Below are 19,745 nucleotides of genomic sequence, written 5' to 3' on the forward strand. Positions count from 1 at the left end.
AGTATAAATAAATAATTCTAAGATTAGCAGATGTTTAGTCTGTAGTATGATTGGATATTTTCTTGAGACAATTTTTTAAAATTGTATTATTTAATATCTGTAAGTCGGAAAATGCTTCATTTATATATATATATATATATATATATATATATATATATATATATATATTCATGTAAGATAATATAATACAATATTATGTAAGTATTTATTAAGTTAAAATTTCTTAATATTAATATATAAATTTAACATATATACTACTTAAAAAATATAGGATATTAAATTAGGCCGGAATTATGTGATCTGAATCCATTCTCAAAATATTAATTTAATTTTACAATATATATCAATTAAATTTTTTGGACAATTCCAGTTATAAAGATGAAAATGAATCATTAACATCCTATCAATTATACATGTCTAAGAAAGTATGGATGACAATTTTTTTATAGAAAAAGTACGCATGAGTATTCCTTAGGACAGGGTACTTTTCTCTATGTTGATCATGTCACACTCTAAATAGTATGAACTCCAATAAATTGACATTTTTAAAATTTTACTTTTTGTTTGGCATTACTAATCCATAAAAGAAAGGAACGTGAGAATTGATTTTGGGTATAAAAAAAAGATTCATTTGAAGCATCAACATCAGCCCATCTATTCCATTATTGATCAAATTGTTCAAGAAAACAGTTCCCTACCAACCATTAATTAGTTGGGTTATTTGCTCATTTTCCATAAGGACTGAATTTGAATTTGTTCATCAGTATACGATTTTCATAACCAATATTATTTTTTTAATTATAAAGGGTGAAAGTAGTAAATATTTATAATTTTGCAATATTATCTTTCATAACATTAATTTGATTCGATATGAAAATTTTGAAATTATCACCAAATGAGGAAGTGTGTCTTGCATAAAAAAAAACAACCAAAGTTTATACTATTATAGAAAAATAAAGACTTAAGACTTACAAGTTATGAGTTAATTGTTAACAAACCCTTCATGGAAAAAAAACTTTAAAGTTTGAAAGTCATAAAAAAAGTCTAGAGTTTTAAGACCCAAGTACTTCGTTACAATTGGCTTTAATAAATTAATATATGGCCTAAACGGCATATAAGGAGAAGGATGCGCTCTAAGAAATTTAACATGAGAGGGTTATGTTAATTTATGTCATCGATAACTTTTAAACATAAATAAAAATCATTTCAAATGGTAAATTCAATCAACTCATTGTCATATACCAAAAAATTCACACACATTCTCGAAAACATTATGCTCACTATCATATAGAAAAAATTTCACACCCATAGTAAAAAAAAATATTGAGCAAGGCTTGGCAGTTTTTCAAATTTAAGGACCAGACTTTTCTGGAATAGATATTTCAACACTATGTTAAAAACTATCCTTTTAAATCCGGGAATAGATATTCCATATATGTATCAGTATAAATCTTGTTTTATCCGAGCATGTGGGTGATGCCATATAAATTGCCCCTCATCATGATAACCAAAAGTCTCCTACATTACACACATGATCCAAATGCAAACACCCCCACCCCCACCCCCACTAGCTCCTCCATCAATGCAAGGCTGCAAGATATTACAACACATCACCTAATATATATGTGTGGTTCCCAAGCAGTCCTAGACCATAATATAACATCCAAAATCTACTTGATTTTCTTATCCTACCCAAACAGGGCCTTAGGCCCACCACCCAACAATTTGAGGGGCGCGTGAAGCGCACGCGCTACATGCTGCGGTGGGGAGAGAAAGGAAGGGCATGATGGAAAGGGGCAGAGAGTTTAGAAAGAGTTGCAGGGGTTGGGGGGTACAGAAACCCTCGACTTTTACGCGGGTGCTCTCTCTCACCCCTTTCATCGTACTTTAGTCATGTCATCCGTCTCTTCTGCACGCGCCCCAACGGTCAGAGAGAGGCTACTTTCGTCATTTCGGGACTTTGAATGGGGGTGGGCCCCGCTGGAGGGTTACCAAAAGGAACTAGACCGGTCTTTGTCTCCATCAGAGGCTGTCAGCTACCGTCAAGTGGGTTTGGATTGGACGGTCACGATTCGCCCAAGAGACCCACCCACTCTTTATCTCTCTGTGATACCTGGAATCTAGAGACCCCCCCCCCCAAGGATGGATTTTTTTTGTGCTACGTGACACTGTATCCTCTGCTTCATACAGCTTCACATTGCTCCTCTTTTATCCTTTTGTGTTGTTTTTTTTAATGATAATTTTATTAAAAATTGTCATTAATTTTTGTTAGAAACTATATTTTTTTAATATAATTTATTTTATATCTAAATGCTAATCAAATTTCAATTTTTATATCACAAAAGATATAAGCCATAACTTGTATCAATATTTATTACAACCCAGACCTATAGAAGGCTTTTAATGTTTAATTGGATGGGTATGTAAAATGTGAATTAAACATATATTTAATTGTATGTTTGGTTTAAAAAGGAAAGTGAGAAGAGAAAGTAGAAGAAAAAAATAGAAATGGAATAACTTTTAAGTTATTTAATAAGAAAATTAAAATATTTTTTATGTATAAACAATGAAAAGAATTTTTTTTACCAATATTGATTTAAATATTCTAAAAAAAAGAGAAATAAGATAAAAAAAATATTAACTTAGACATTAGAAAAGGAAAAGTCTTCTTTTTATTATTTTCCTTCTAATTGGGGGAAACCAAAATTATTGAGAACCAACTAAAACTTTCTTTCATCTCATGTTATCAAATAAACCAAATGACAAAAGGGATCTATATTCCAAACTTTTTATTCCACTCAAAATTTCTTCTATTTTTCAGTTGTAGAAAATAAAGGGCTATTGCTTATCTATTTGATGAGAGAAATGAGATAAATTAAAAATAGTTAATTTTCACCGTTTGTATGAGAGGAAAATAGGAAAAGGAAGACTTATTTTTCTCCAAATTAACATAAAAGGGAAGAAAAATGACATTTATCTTTTTTTTATTTTTTTATTTAACTTTTTTAAATCTATAAATAAAATAAAAAATAATTTTATATTAAGTAAAATAAAAAGATAAAAAAAATATTTTTTAGTGAATACAAAAATATTTGTATAATTTATTTATTTCTTTTAACTTTCTTTTTTATTCATCTATACAAGTAGAGAGAAGTTTTTTGAATTCATTTTTTTAATTTCTATCCATCTAAATAATATATATTTTTCTTCTTTTGTTTATTTATTCATATTTTTACCTCTATTTTATTTCATGCAAAACATTAGTGTGTATGAAGTTGTTAGTGTGAATTTGATTTATTTTATTTTTTAGAAAAACTATTTGATTTCATTAATTTATTAAGATAAATTTAAAATATTTGCTATTATCGCTAGATTCAGTGTTTAAAATTTATTACTACTATTCTAATAGTAGGAGGTTCATTATATACGAATTTTTTTTATTTCTTTCTTGACTGTTATATTCTTCTTTTGGTCTTAGAAGATTGAATGCTGGTTCAAATAGGGAAAATAGAGTGAAGTACACTGCAATGCAAAGGCTCAGCTAGGGGTCTAGCGGCATAGGTGGGACCTCTTTTTAGAAGAAGTGATTAAAATTAAAACAAACTTCCTTAAAGAGAGTGAATTAACTTTTAAAATAAGAAAATTCCTTCACATAATTCAGTTAAATTTTAAGAAAAATTAGCATTCCTTTTTGTGAAAAAAAAATGCCAGTTTCGTTCCTGTGTTAAGCAGAAACAGCAAATGCCTTCATCTTTCTCTTCTCTTGAATTGGAAAAACATGATTTACAAAGGGCAAACACTATTTCTTAACAAGTTTTGGAATCTCTGACTAATGTACAGTATGTGTCAGTGTCCTTATAGAGTCAACAAAAATCTACTTTTTTTTTTTCTGAGAATTTCATGGAGAATATGTAATGCATAGTATCCATTAATTAATAAATTTATGTATTTATTTATATTATGAATTGAACTTTCCATCTTAACCTTAAAGATAGTTTTTATTTTACTTTATTTTTCTTAAGACATAACTTTTTTATTATTTAATACTTATTTCAAAAAGTAAATCATTATTCAATTTGATTTTTGTGTTATTATTTTAATATCTTATTTTTATCAAATTAAGTACTTCTAGTTTTTTATATACTATTTTTCATGTAAAATCTCAGTATCTTATATTTCATTTTTTTAACTTATTAAAACCTATTTTTATTCTTAAATCTATATTATTTATTTATATTAACTATGCATATATCTCTTCCAAATTATTACTTCTTTAATTTTATTTATGGGTTCGCGATGATAAGGTTTTTTTTTTTTTTACAATGATAACACTAAGAATCAAATCTAAATCTCCATACATCAATCTCAATCCTGCCACTAAGCCGATCAACCTTAGTGATTAATAAGTAAGTTTATGAGTTATTTTAATAAATCAATAAGGTAAACAAAAATATCACTCAACATATAACCTAGGTGAGCCTATCTTCTTTAATTTAGATCATTATGCTATTGATGTAAATAATCATGAATTCTGTTAGTGATTAATTTTCATTATAAGAAAGTAATTGAGCATATTTAATAGAATCTTTTTTTCTTAATTAATTTTTTATTGATTTATAAGACTTGAACTTTAGACTAGTTAAAAATACGTGAATTCCATTCAAATTAATGATGATGAAAAGAATGAGTATATATATATCCTTTTGTTAGAATGCGTTTGTTAAAATAGAACAAAATGAAAGTTAATTAAGATGAAAATTTTAAATCAAAATAAAATGTAAAAATATAAATTTCATTTCACTTTATCGTACATTTCATTCATTTTCATTTTTGGTGATAGATAAGAATATAGGTTGTGTTTGTTTCCACGGACGAAATTGAGAGTCCAAAGATTTAAAAGAGTTTAACTTTTCAAATTCTGTCTTCACAAAAATTATCTTCAACTGTAAAAATTGATTTTTTTTTTACACAAAATATTCCTACCCTATTTCTCTTGAACCATATAATAAAACATCTTTTCATTTCTATTTTATTTATCTCTTTTTGAATTATGTCTCTTTTACTTTTATTTATTCTATTTCTTTCCTCTAAATTAAACACACTCATAAATTTACAGTGATGTGGGGTGCCGAAGAAAGTAATGGAGGATAAAATTGATCGAGATTGAAAACATAATCCAGTTTCCGTTTTGTAAAGTACTGCGTCAGATCAGAGAATGAATTATTATTTTTTATATAAACGTGCATGATTTTTTCTTCATACACTTTACATGAGATGGTCTGCGACGTACAAATTGATTTAGGCCAATAAAATTGAGAAAAAAATTGCTGGTAAAGTTTTTGTGAAGTTACAAACAGATATATGTCTTTTGGGGAATTTTAATTATGTTCAGTCCATTTTGCTGCTTGAATTTTATGAACTCATGGATTGATTCATAGCTTAACCGTATAAAAAAAATGATCATATGACGTTGTTGCATTTCTTTTCTTTCTTTTGCCCCACCCTCGAATCTCAGTTTTTCTCCCAATTGGTTTGTGGTGCTGGTCCCCCTCGCAGTGGCACTTGTGTTATTGTTATGTTGTTAAATTTTTCTGAGGAACAGAATATGTCGTTTTCAATGGACTCGTTGAGCTTTTGCAGTCATCAGAACTATAATTATTAATTTGTGTTTGTGGAACTTGAGTAGTCTACGTCACACGCATGTCTGGATAGGGGTTCTATATGATCATAGGCTGCCTCACTTCTTTCGAAGCTATGGACCATGGAAGTATTGGCTTATAAATGAAGTACGTGATATTTTTTCTAAATATAAAGAGTATCATCACCGTATCTTACCCATTATCTTCCTCCTAGATATTGTACATTAAATATGTAAAAAATCTTATATTAGTTATGTCTCTAGCTAGTAAAGAATTGTCAATCTTAAGACAAATCGAATATTCGAAAATAATTATATCCTTTAATTAATGAATAAGTTATCTTACTCGTGCATGTAATCGTTCATTCTTAAGAAGACATTTAGCTACGAAAGGAAAATTGTTATACATGACTCGGTATCGGAACATCGTGTTAAACAAGAAAAATTTTAGACACCAAAACATCTCAAAGTTTAAACATGGAAAAAAATGGCTGGAGTCACTATACCAAATGCATGCTTGTTCTTATCAAAATTATTTTAGAGTGATAACGACTTCTTTCATGATAACGTGTGTTTGGCTGGATTTATTTTAGAAAACTATCACTTGTTTTTGTTAATTTTATGGGATAGTAATTTTTAAAAGAGCATAAATGGTTAAGTTTAAGCTAAATCAAATATAGTATTAATCCGGTTACTTGGAAAAGCAGGTCAATATTACATTACTCATTTAGCCCAAACTGTGAAAGCCAGTGAGATGACATTTGAACTGCAGAATAGAGAGACAAGGCCCATAATGACTAGGCACTAGCTAGGCAGGCAAGGACTCAATGGGGTATTTGGTTTAGACTTTAGAAGGAGTTCCACAGCGCAATTATGGGTGGAAATACCATAGTTTTGTTCTACATTTCTGATTAAATGTGGTGTCATGTTTGTTTAACATAAATTAATGTCATTAATGTTGGGTGGTCCAAATGATAAATAACTTAAAATTTTCTTTAATTTAAGTCTTGAGAATAAAAAATAGGCTGTGAGAGAGTTTTATCTTTTCAAAACCTGTCTTAATTTGTCCTTGACTTTAAATGGGTGTGGACGTTTGTAAGATGAATTATACTCGTCTCTTACTTGACTTTAAATTTTGATAAGGACAATTTTTGGATTAAAACCCATTCTTAAACACCCAAAGAAACCTAATAATATATAGGTCTAGTTTATTTTGGTATGGGTTATATAGTCCAACTTATCTATATTTATAACACGCAAATAAATATTTTTAATTATGAGTTTGATAGTCATGGACGGTAAGTATATAGTAATTTCATATTATCGTTTAATCATAAATCTTTATTTATATAATTTTTAAAATAATTATTATAAAATTAAATAAATTTATCATACATTATATTTCCTCTTGCATTATTTTAAAAAGTTGTGACCATAAAATTTGGTCCTGGAAAATTTATTTCATCACTAAATTCAATATATTGTGTTATCAAATTTGTCATTTTTGTGTGACTATACTTTACTTCTCTTACAATAATGAATATGATCATTTTAAATTTTTGAAAAACTAATTTTCCACTTAAATTATTTAAAAGTTGATGTAATGATCTTGTAGATGTTTAAGAAATTGATTTGACAGTCAAAATTGAAAAAAATAAGAAAAACTAATACAGTAATGCATGTAAGTTTAATGTATTTTTTGTGTGTGTGTAATCGATAAGTCTTCCTCCTGTTAGGTTGACCTATTTTTTTGAATAAAATAATACTTCTAGTTTCTAGTTACAGTTCTATTTCTAAGTAAAGAGTTAAACTCTAAACCTTAGTCAAAAAATCTAAATATTAAATTTCTTGTACCGACATTTTTATATGTGACTATTTAAACTCTAATATTTGTGACACAGTGATAACCAAACATGCTATTTTAAAACATAAAGGGTGGTTAGACTATATAAAGTTTGAGCCAGATCTGCTTTTTTAATCTAAATCTCATGCCTTTTTTTTTTTATCAGATAAAGATCTTTAAAAGTTCAACATAGCCTAAAAATCTATTTAATAGTGAAATCTCTTAAATAGGTAAAAAAAGTTACAAATAAACTAATGACCTAAAATTATGTGTAGGTTAACAAACTTAAGTATTTAAATAGAGTACTGAATATATAATTTATTTCAATACATTATAATATAAATTTAATACAACAATAATTATATTATTATAGATATATTCATCATTTTCAATTTATCACTATTATTATTATTTACTTATATAAGTTGACTTAATAAAGTTAAAAGATTTTCAACAGCTTAAAGCCTCAACTTTCTAATTAAGTAAACTCAAATAAATCAGTTTAGATTTAATAAATATAACTAACCTAAGCTTATTATAATTAATTAATTACACCGTCATTGAGTTAGACGGTAAGACGCAACAAGAGACACGCTAATAGTGTATGTTTGGAATCGCGTTAGTTTTCACTTACGTTAATATTGGTCAAACATGAATATTGATGTTGACCAAGATGTTTGAATTTTGCATCGTAATTGATTATGTTCGAGAGACGTGCGTTCATGTTGAAGCTGTTCAAAGTAGCTTATGGATCCAACAAAATCAATTTTTGTGAATATTTTTTATTATTTCTGATTTTATCCTTCTTTCTTTTGCTTTTGAATAGTCAACAAAAATAATATATTTTCATTTTAGCATTTATACCTCTCTCACCAACCTACCCATGCACTAAATACTCTTTCACTAATAAATATAACAATAAGTTATTATTAGGAAACGTGCTGCACTTTATCCCAAAAAAAGAATATCAACTTAAATTTTACTTAAATATGATATAAATTTAATTATTTATTTTTAAATTATTAATATATATATATATATATATATATATTTAGTGTTCAATTTTTATGTATCTAATACAAAATATCCCCAATTATGTTTTATTTTTAACTATTTAAAATATATTTAATACAAAATACTTTTTCAAACAATTAATGTCAATTTTAGTAATTTACACATTCAAAATTAATTTTGAAAACAAGTTTTCAAACAATATTAAATATGGAAATCAATTTTTAAATACAAATATCCAAACAAAAACCACAATTTTTTATAATCACGTTTCTTTAAAATCAATTTTATAATATCACATTAATTTAAAATCAATTCTACAAACCCATATCCAAACACGCACAAAAACAATTAGGCAATTAGACATATATGTGGCATTCAGGACTTTAGATCCAGCTGCCACACGCTATTGTCATTTGCAAATTATAAGTCAAAAACAAAGCATTGCTTGTAAGAAAACTATTCCTTGTTATTCAACTGTCTGAGTCTGATTGGCATTTTTTTTCTTTGGAAAAAAATCATAATTGCTCATATAAGTTAAAATAGAGGATAATAATTAGATAAAGTCCTTAAAAAGCTTGGAATTATTGTTGAATTCTTAGGGTTGTGTAAAGTTTGCTTGAGTAGCAATCTATTTCTATCTTTACCAATTAATGTTGGATAACCATCTGATTAGGTAAACCAACCAATTTTGTTACAACCTAGCATGCGTTGCACATTCCTTCTTGCACTTCAGGTTAACATATATCTTTTGAATTTGAATTGTGTATAGAATAAATTGTACATCAAATAGTATAAAAGAGCTTTATATTGTTAATTGGTATACATGATGAGCTGGTTAGTTTTTAGTCTAATTATCTTAAAAACCATACTATATTTCCGATTGATAGTCGGTGTAAATTTGTGTACATATAAATTGCACTCATCTGATATATTCTCCACTGGTTTTTAAAATGTGATTTAGACTATTTAGTATTTGGTATTTTAGGATTGTAGTTATATAATTTGTAACATAATTCCAGTCACTTTTCCTTTTTTTTTTTTTGCTAATCTAGTATTATATATTACTTCATCATGAAGATACAACAACAACAACGCCTTATCCTGCTAGGTGGGGTCGGCTACATGGATCAACTTCCGCCATAATGTTCTATAAAGTAACATATTTCTATCCAAATCATTAAGTTCGAGATCCTTCTTGATAACCTCTCTTATAGTCTTTTTGGGTCTTCCTCTACATGCCCAAACCACCTAAGTCTATTTTCCACCATCTCTCTACAATAGGCGCTACTTCATCATGAAGATAAGCAAAATATTTGACATATATTCACTTTTTCTTTCATCTTACTTTCATTCTATTTTTTAATCATTATCATTTGTCACGTTTATTATTTTCTCTTTGTTTTTTTTTTCTTTCCACCCACATAATACCAAGAAAAAGGGTGTATATTTACTCTGAAGCTAAATTGCATTCATACATCAAATTGATTTTTTTGCTTCATTATCAACCATTCTTTGTTCCTTGCTAGCTTAAGTATTCCTTCACAAATTATAGCCTCCTCTCTTTCCCATCTGAAACTGGTTTCACCGATACTGATTAGAATGCAAAGGCCTTGAATCGGAATCAAGATAATGGAAGACCAGCACCATAACCACTGAACAAATAAACATGGGTATTGGCCCAAAGAACCAAAGCAGCAAATCAAGAGCAAAATAGAGGGCACGACGACCAAGTGACCAAAAATCACCTCCCCTTATGACTGCTATTTCCACACTACTCACAGGGATAAAACTATCTGGGGTGCTTATCAAATAGTTTGCATGAACAAAGTGCCTTGCTGATTGAACAAAGCATGAGAAAGCAACGAGGAAGCTGGTTAGAAGACAAATGTACTTGATGGAAATAGTGTTTGGACTAGTGTCACAATAGATTAATTGACTCTGGAAGAAAATGTTGGATATATTGGCAATCCAAGCTCCAATAAGGGAACAAAGAGTTAAAGAGACTGAGGCCAAGAATGTAGCAGTTGTAGTGTTGGATTGAATAACAGACAGAGCTATGCTAACATCCCTTTTGTATGCCTGGTCATAAGCAATGTTAAAAACAAGGAAAATAATTAAAAGGGGTTTTCAATCAAATAAAAGAAAGGATCATATGGATATTATACTTGCCTGCATAATTCTTTCAACCCAAATTCTTTTATCATTGTTCTCAAAGCCCATGACTGTAGTGTGAGGCTGATGACATATTTGTAAAGCAGGAAGAGGTGATAAGCAAACATGATCAGCAATCCGGAAGTGATCAATATCAAGTCCAGCTACTCCTTATGGAACTTCATATTTATGTTGTTCCTTTCTAGGAGTCCTAATTAAGAAGTTGTGGAGGATTGGGTTTTTATTATCAAAGCCTTCAGTTATAAACAACTACACTAGGTGGAATTCCTTGGCCATCTTTCCAATTAGCATTGAATTTGCTTCAAGGGATCATTGACCTTTCAGTGATTTGACAACCAATAGCAACTTGCTAAATTTTCCCACCCTATTTTATTAGAAATCCTTGGAGTTATTGATTAGTACAGCTCCAACACTAATAAAAGGAAGAAAGAAAATGACTTAAGGGGAACAAAAGGCGTTGCCAAGAAGAAACAAGTTTTTTATTCCAAAATGTTCGAATCTGAAAAGGATAAACCATTGATCTGCACAAGGGCTGCCTAAATAGCGGAGGCAACATGTAATATATAATTAAATTAAATATATTATTATAAGTATATTATTATTATTATTTGAATATGAACTTCATTAATTCTTATAACTACGCAGTATTTTTTTTAACTACCAGCATAAAAAAAATTTTTCTACTTAAATTTAAAAATTAAATAACGTGATTAAAAAAAAATACTACATAAAACTCAATTGAATAACACTTAATCCAATATGAACAATAAGATATACAATTGATCACCTTGTGCCCCTGAAGCCAGATTGGTTTAAGATGGGTTGAATTGCTAATCATTTACAAAATTTTATTCGAATACAACAGTATAACAAATTATTTGATCAAGACATCACGAAAAATTCCATGATTGATATTTACACAAGTTGGGTCCTGTTCCTCAGCCCACACGGCCACACCTCTTTGCCCCAATCCCAGGTTGTAGGAGTGTTAAAAATAAGGAAGTATATGATGGAGCACGGAGGTAAAACCTACTAAAACAAATTAGAATAAATGCTACCATTCTAAATTTAGTAATAAAGTTGACAGTTTTGGTACTGAAAATAGAACAAACCCATAGTGAAAACTATTTGAGAGGAGGGGTCTCTCCACTCTCGTAACCACTGGGAGGATTTCTCCGTAGAATGAAGTGATTCTTTATACTCATGATTAATAACATGTCAACATGTTCACATTAGAGAACGGAGAGTCCAAAAGTTTGATACGAAGTTAAGAAACACTGATGAACTTCTATGGCATGTTAAAAGACTTACCACGCCTATTCAATGATTATACCCTCTCAAAACTAATGTATTAGGGCTTAAGAATTAGAGGCTCACCGTCTTCAATCAAACGGTCTACAACTTATTCATAATCCCCTTTCTGTCTAGGGAATTGGAGGAAGGGATGGCATGATCCACCCTATATCTTGAAAGCATGTTTCCCATTTTAGTTACTTCACTTATCAACATATTCACAATTAAATGTTTCATGCACACCGTGTGCTATTTTAACCCCAATCCCTCCGCTCTCCATTATATGATTACTCCGTTTCAAAACTTCAAATCTGCACAACCCGACACGTGTGGTTGCTTGATCGTACAAATCTCAGCTGAATCAATATCAGTGTGAACAAAATAGCTCTACTAGCAAAAGCCTCAACCTTCTCAGTGACAGTCATCAAACCTTAGCTCAAATACAAGCAAAAGAACACACCTATGCACAGCATAATTAGCATAAACAGTTCCATGCATCCAAAGCATTTGGAGGTAATTCTCATCAGCAGTGGAGTGGGATAAACACCTAGACCCATAAAAGTACTAGCAACTGGAACCCCAGTGAGGTCAACAAAACACCTCAAGGAGATATAAGGTTAGTCCAGTGGTTGGAGAAGGATAAAGGGAGAAGGTAGGGGGAGAGGTTGTGGGTTCAAATTTCCCGATTGATATTTTTAACAAAACTAATAAACTAACATTTGCCAATAAAAAAAAACCTCAATTCCTTACTGGAGTTCAAACAGGCACCAACCACATATAAAAAAAAACCTCAATTCCAAGACGAACCTCACAATAAGATTTAAATGTGCCTCATTGAGAGACTTGGAAAACCTATTCTACCCAGGTAACCTAATCAGTCTAGGTACTTATCCCACTGCTGATGAGAATTCCCTCCAAATGCTTGGAATTCTGATATATTTTTAATCATTCCCAGTAAATTTTTTTCCAGGGATATTGAAAATAATCTGTGTGAAGGAATGCATTCGCAGAAGGGAGATGGAAGACATTGACATTCCAGTAATTGATTAATCAACCGTATTTTATGCCACTAATGGCTCTTACAGACACAACAAATTGGGAGAAGATGGCTTTGAAACTGTGTTACTGACATGATTATTTTACACCAAAGTATTATATTGTTCACATTCTCTATAATCCAAACAAAGTGTAATTTCCAATGGGACAGAGATCACTGTTAAGAGGCTTTCCAAGAACTCTGAGCAAGGGCTGCAGGAGGTTCAAAACTGAAGTTCAGATAATAGCCAAATTTCAGCACCAATCATGTAAAGCTTCTTGGCTGTTGCATTCAGCAAAAAGAGAAATACTTGTTTACGAGTTCATGCCCAACAGAAGCTTGGAATACCTTACTTTGGTCAATGGTTCTCTTTGACAATTACCATTCTGTAGATTTCATGCTAATGTTGGATGTTATTGAAATCTCAGATGATGGTAGAAGAAAATTAATAGATCGAACTAGAGCTTCCAAATCATTAGAAGGATAGCTCATGGCCTAGTTATAAAGGAAAACAAAAAACCTTACCAACACTTGGATTTCTTCAATTTCTTGTTTGATAATTCAGTCAGAAGCCTTCCGTCTTAGCAAGTCATGCAAATTAAGCTCATTGATCTTAGCAGCTAGAATGAAGTCATTCTGCGTCAGCCCACCTACAAAAACATGGATTACTTCAGTTAATGCCCATATGTGGATATAAACAAATGAAGTATGATGTAAAAAAATCAAGAAAAATAACATTAAATACCAACGAAGGGGGAACTTAGGGCGAAGTTAAACACAGTAGGAAAGAAGCAATGATGCTGTCCAAGCTAGACTCAGCCAGCGCGATTCACCGTGAATCATGAAATATTGTTGGTTAACTTATACTACTAAAAAAAATACTATACATGCTACTAATATTACAGATGCAATTTCTTTTTTTTAAGACAGATGCAAATAAGGTTGAATATGTAGCTAAGCCCTTTTTTTTCTTTAATATGTGCATGCATATAAAAAACTGAGAAGGAAATGCAGTGGACCAACAAAATGACTGTGATTAACTAATAAACTATTTAATTAAAAGATTTAACACACAATACCCAGAGAGAGTATTTATTTCTTCGTAATTTCTATCCAGTCAATCATAATCTGAAACCTAAGACGACCATTCCTCTTCTGCACTACTTTTCCTAGCAGTACCACAATACCAACTGATGTGAATATGGTGGGTGGAGGCTGCTGGAGGGACCCATGTAAATGATATAATACACAGCTTGAATTCACCCCCACTCCCCCCAAAAAAAAAAAATAGTTTGTGCCCAAACTTAAAAATCGAGACAATCTCTATAAAAGTCAAGGAGCTTGCAGTTTTCTTTTCTCTCCAAAAAGGTAAGAAATGAAATTCTTTGGCTTTCCAGAGAAACTAAACAGTAACATCAGAACCCCTTAAGTACTTTTTGTCTATCCCTTAAATATATGGGCTAAAATATACTATATATTGAACTTAATTTGATACATGGGTGTATAATGACAAATAAAATGGAATCAATCTGGACACCATATGAAGCAGTTCCTTGAAGATACCATAATATGAAGCAGTTACTTGATTAAGCTAACAGAGAAGTATACGCTAGGTCAAGTGATTGTAACATTTTAGAGAGATCAACAATAAATCAGTAAAGAGAAGGATCAGGCACTGCATTTGTACCCTAAGCTAATAGCTATAGACCAGGAACCATGGGTGTAGGCAGGGGCTTAGAATCAGCCATATTATCTCTTTGAAGCAATTCACAAATGTATTTGGTCTACAATAGTAGGAGACCATCCATAGATGTAGGAATGACCTCAATACCCAAGTAGTGTAGAGGTCCAAGGTATTTTAATGCAAATTTGGAATGAAGCTGCAAGATAAGTTGACAGATTTCTAAACTGGAACTTCCAGTTACAATATTGTCAACATAAAATGAATGTCACGAATGTAGAGCTGTATAGGATGAAGAGAGAAGGGTCACTCTTGGCTGCTATAAAGTCAAAAGAATGAAGAGCAGGGCACAGTTACTGAAAAACAAGACCTGGGGGCTTGTTTAAGCCCATAAAAAGCTTTTCATTTCATTATAGATCAATTTTGGCTAAAACATAATCTTCTGATAAAACCAACTATGATTAAATAATTTGAATAATGAAATATTCATACCTACAGAATGTGTACAAATCTCTATAGTAACATTATTCCAGGCAACAAGGTGAAGATCAGGATGATGACCTACGTTATAAACATCTTTGTTATACTTTCTATTTTTCCCATAACATCAATAGATAGGGGGGTGGGGGTGAAAGAAGTAGAAACACAAGCAGAAAATAATACCTTCCGCATCAGCAAGATCAGCTATTATCCTGAAAAATTCCAATCCTTTGGTAAAAGTCTTTACTTTCCATGATCTCCTCAATTTCAACACACCACCCTCGTTTACCAAATTCCACTGGGCAATCTGATCAGTTAATGTTAATAGCAAAAACACCGATTCTTAAATAGACATAAGTTGAATCAGGGTTTTAAATAGTGCACTATAGCAGCCTAGCCACCCCTATCCGAAACAGGGGCTGCCGTAGCAGAGTGGTTTACTGTGGCGGTCATAGCAAACCATATAGCGGGCTGAATAATTAGGACCGTGAGCAGAGCTATGTATACATATAAAAGTCATTAATTTTGAGTAATTTTTATCATTTGAGAATTTGTACATATATATAGTATACATTATTTAAAATGCAAAAAAAAAATTAAAAAATAGCTGCTATTCTGCTATCCCGCTATAGTGTTTTTGGACTCGCTGCTATCCGGGACTTAAAACATCTGAGTTGATTATTTTTAAAGATAACATAAACCTGGGAAAGCAGAGTGCCTGCTGCATCCTCAGTCATGGGTTGCAAGTCCTTTGTATTGCACGGTACACACTTCTTAGATGACAACTCTAAAATAGAAAGAAAGAAAAAAATTGATAGTAGGAATAAGTTTTATCAAACGCCTACAGTGAAAGATGTTGTAGGTAGACGCACCTTTGTTGGTAGTGCAAAATGCAGCGCTTGTGCGAGGAGGGTCCTTAATCTTATATATTTGAGAATTTATCCTAAATGCAACAGAGTGAAATCAGTGAATGAAGGGAACAATGATAGAAAGCGAAGAAACAGATATAGAGGAAATTACCGTGTGGGTGTGTATGAATAATAATAGGTTTGGGAAAAGGGTGATAGTGGTGGTAGCTTGGATAAAGCTAGTAGAGGGTGACGAACAAGAAGAAGGCGATTCATTTGGTGGAAGCTGCACAGAGAAGGAGGCCTAATTTGAATTTTGAAGTATTCAGTTGTGTCCCACTATGTTTTGAGCTGAGGACTCCGTATGAGTTGAAGCGCTGCATTTTTTCTCATTCTCGGGAGAGTTTTCAATAGAAAATACAAAAGCATTTTGTTACGAACAATTTTATTAAAATATATTTTTTTAATTTCAATAAATATATTATTAACTTTTTTTTATCAATTGAAAATTAGAGATGAAAATCTATTTTAACTCACTTAGTGTCCAGTTAATTGAGATAGACCTCTTAAGCTATATTATTAAATCTTTTAATACTGATAAAATCTAATATCTTATTGAGAATATTAATCAATAAGTGTTTGGTAAAATTAATATTGAAATAATTAAAATGTTTAAAATAATATAAAACAAAAAAATAATTATTTTTTAAAGATAATCAATAAATTCAATAAATATACTAAGAATAAAAGAAAAGAAAATATAAAATGCTAAAAATTATCATTTTAAAAGATCTATCTCATTTAGTATTTCAAAACATACTAAAAATTATAAAAAAAACTTGTTTATCAAACAATTAAATAATTTTTTCAGCTAATAAAATAAATTAAAAATTAATTAAAATTTCTTACAAAATATAATCTTAAATTAATTTTACATTTTTATCCAATTATAATATTACCTTATTCCTTCCCTATAATATAGCAACAAGCTCCTTACTTCCCAACACAATGGTAAATATAAAATAACTTATAAAGTTTTTGCATTAAGCAATATGGTATAGCATTGGAAGTGGCAAATACTACTAGAAAGAATTAGGTGAAATTTATCTTATAGTGTTTGTAGTATCTCTTGTAAGTAAGTTGTAACCATGGCCAAGTTGAAGGTTTTCTTGGCAAGTTCTCAAGGAATTAGATCTATTTTTTCATGGCGTGTGAGGGATTAAATCTTTAAGAATGGAAATTGAGATAGACTTTATAAGTGTAATGCTTAATTAATTAAGTTTAATCACTGGCTATACTCTGTTTTTGGCATCACTAGTTAATTACTGGGAAAATTATTCAGATAAAAAAAGAACTAATTTGGAAAGAGTAAACCAAATTCACAAGTGTAAAAATTGAAGGTAAAACGATTGCAATTGATACATGTTGACATCTTCAAATAATTCTATAATTGTGTATATGCTTTGGTTTTGTTAAAAAAAGAAAAAGAAAAAGAAAGAAAGAACAAAGAAGAAGCCGGAGACTACTCTTTGTATGGGAATTCAACCCTCCTTGGGTATGAGCTATGGGTTAATGGCTTCAGTTTATGGGCCAACATATTAGGTTCAATTTTTTTGAGAATTGGTGGTGGTTCGTTTAAAATTGTTTGGGCCCTTATTATGAATGGGCAAATATCAAAATGTTGTTTTGCTACTTCCTCTCCCATATTTGCACCTATCCCACCCTTTCTAACAAATCAATAGAATTACAAATTTATTGTGTCATAATTCCGTTGTGTTACTAAATTATAACATAATAAAATCATGATTTCATTGTGTAACAATTTATGTAATCTCGAATCATACTTTCTGTTGTGTTTTTTTTTTTAAAAAAAAAATGTACAGTGGAATGATACTTTCATTGTATTTTCTTAATTGATCTTATTTGCACAATAAAATTGTGATTTTGCTGCATACTTTTTTAAAACACCTAGCTACATAGTGAAATGCACTTCCGATGAACAAGTGGGGTAGGAAAAAAATAATACAACAAAACCAGAATTTTATTATACATTACACATTGAAATCGTAATTCCATTGTATAAAGTTTTTCTCACTTTCACTAGTGTAGCAAGAAGTGTGTTTTCATTGTACGTTGTGGAGAAGGTTATATTTAGAATTTGAGAATGTTGGTAAGAGATCAAAATAATGTGGTTGGAGCCAACAACAACCCCTAATTTTTATTTCCATTTCTTTTTGCTTGGAAGGCAGGCCGAAACCTTAGAACCAAAAACAAAAGTACGAAAAGTATTTTAATTTTTCTTTTAAATTTTACTTATTTGGAATTTGTATATATGCATGTCTTTGTAACTTCTTCACTTCATATACAATTAGAAAGTAACTTAATTTTATGCGTAGATTAAGAACTCAATGTCTCATACTTTGTTTTTCTCAGCATTTTTTTCACTTTAATTTCATTTTAGACAAAAACCTCTTGAGTAGTGAAGAAAACAATATAGAAGATCTAAATTCGATGGAGGAGGAAAATGCTTATAGAGTATATTACAAATGTATCATCATTATAAAAGAAATTACACTATTAATCCATCATAAATAGTTTTTATACAATAATTTGTAATTAAATGAGAATATAAAAGATTTTTACACTTTCAATGCTATATTGTTTGCTAAGGTTGGATATGTCTATGAAAACTTGTGTTTTCTTCTTCTCTATAACCCCTCTTTTCCAGCCCTAGCCACTGGCCAGCAGGTTGATTTTGCAGTAGTGCAAAAGAACTCATTAGATTAACTAGTGATGTACAAAAATTTAGAAGTGGATGATTGTCTTTTTATTCAAGAAAGTTGAGACTTAGTAAGAGATGCGTTTTTATTTAATCAGTAGAAATGAGTATATGTTAACATGGATAGTAATAGATAATCTGTTACAATTGATGGCACATGATCTTTGAGATCCTGTTATTCTGTCTAGAAATATGAAGATAAATTCAAATTGGTAACATAACAGATAAATTCAAATTGGTAACATAGTAGATAATAAAAAATCATTAGAATTGAAATTGTGCTCTGTGTAAGGTTACAAGTCCATTACGGCATTACCTGTCGAAGTAAGTTACGGAAATGAGACATCTTTAGCCACAAAATCACGCACAAAATGAAGGCCAATCGGTGTAGAACATCCGAGGAATTTTAGGATATTCACCATGCATCGGATAAATTTCACTAACAAGTAATCTTATACAATTTCACATAGGATAAAGAATTTTTGACACACTTTTTTTATGGGACATTTAATTGAAAGGAAAGGAGAGATAACAAGTGGTGAGGTGTTTTTTTTTTTTTGAGGTTTAGTGGTGTGAATTTAGTGTTTAGGAAATTTGTGTAAAAAAATCATAACTCTTTTTCTAGATAATTATAATAACTTTTTGTTATATTTGATTGTTTTATAGCAGCTAACTGCAGTCAAGATCGAGTGTAAAGTTTGGCAGATGACCATTGTTATCAGGAGTGAAAATAAATAAATAAACGTGAGCTTAATCCTAATCCAGTGTCAACTTATCATTATTGAAGAAAGTTGTTTTCTCGGTTAATTATTTTTCCTTTTTGACCATCTCTTAAATATCTCCCAGTCACTATTTACGATTAAGCATATTATAAAAATGACTGCAATAATTTTTTAAAAAAGACGGCGATTTTTCATGTTTTTTCAATTTTCATAGTCCTAGTCCATGCCCTTATTTTTTG

At 30.3% G+C, this 19,745-nt stretch overlaps 1 protein-coding gene and 1 non-coding gene across 6 annotated transcripts; both read right to left on the reverse strand.

The window, feature by feature from the left end:
* Nucleotides 1-10,034: 10,034 nt before the first annotated feature.
* LOC100777502 (uncharacterized) lies at nt 10,035-12,240 on the reverse strand. The gene is made up of 3 exons (XR_005888863.1): nt 12,204-12,240; nt 10,665-10,816; nt 10,035-10,574 (listed from the first exon to the last, which is right to left on the reverse strand). It is a non-coding gene; the product is annotated as an uncharacterized protein (transcript).
* Nucleotides 12,241-12,973: 733 nt separating this feature from the next.
* LOC100810992 (pterin-4-alpha-carbinolamine dehydratase 2, mitochondrial) lies at nt 12,974-16,436 on the reverse strand. Of its 5 annotated transcripts, none has more exons than XM_006597403.3 (7): nt 16,178-16,436; nt 16,030-16,100; nt 15,859-15,944; nt 15,341-15,464; nt 15,170-15,238; nt 13,522-13,646; nt 12,974-13,208 (listed from the first exon to the last, which is right to left on the reverse strand). In XM_006597403.3, exons 1-6 carry the CDS (start codon nt 16,279-16,281, stop codon nt 13,558-13,560), a joined length of 543 nt encoding a protein of 180 aa, XP_006597466.1. In that variant the 5' UTR covers nt 16,282-16,436; the 3' UTR covers nt 12,974-13,208; nt 13,522-13,557. The 5 variants fall into 5 exon arrangements, with proteins under 5 accessions (XP_006597466.1, XP_006597464.1, XP_006597465.1 ...); XM_006597401.3 differs by having other exon boundaries at nt 12,974-13,382; XM_006597402.3 differs by having other exon boundaries at nt 12,974-13,396.
* Nucleotides 16,437-19,745: the final 3,309 nt, after the last annotated feature.

Source organism: Glycine max, chromosome 15 (assembly GCF_000004515.6).
Source record: "Glycine max cultivar Williams 82 chromosome 15, Glycine_max_v4.0, whole genome shotgun sequence".
In the NCBI taxonomy this organism is placed as follows: Eukaryota; Viridiplantae; Streptophyta; class Magnoliopsida; order Fabales; family Fabaceae; genus Glycine; species Glycine max.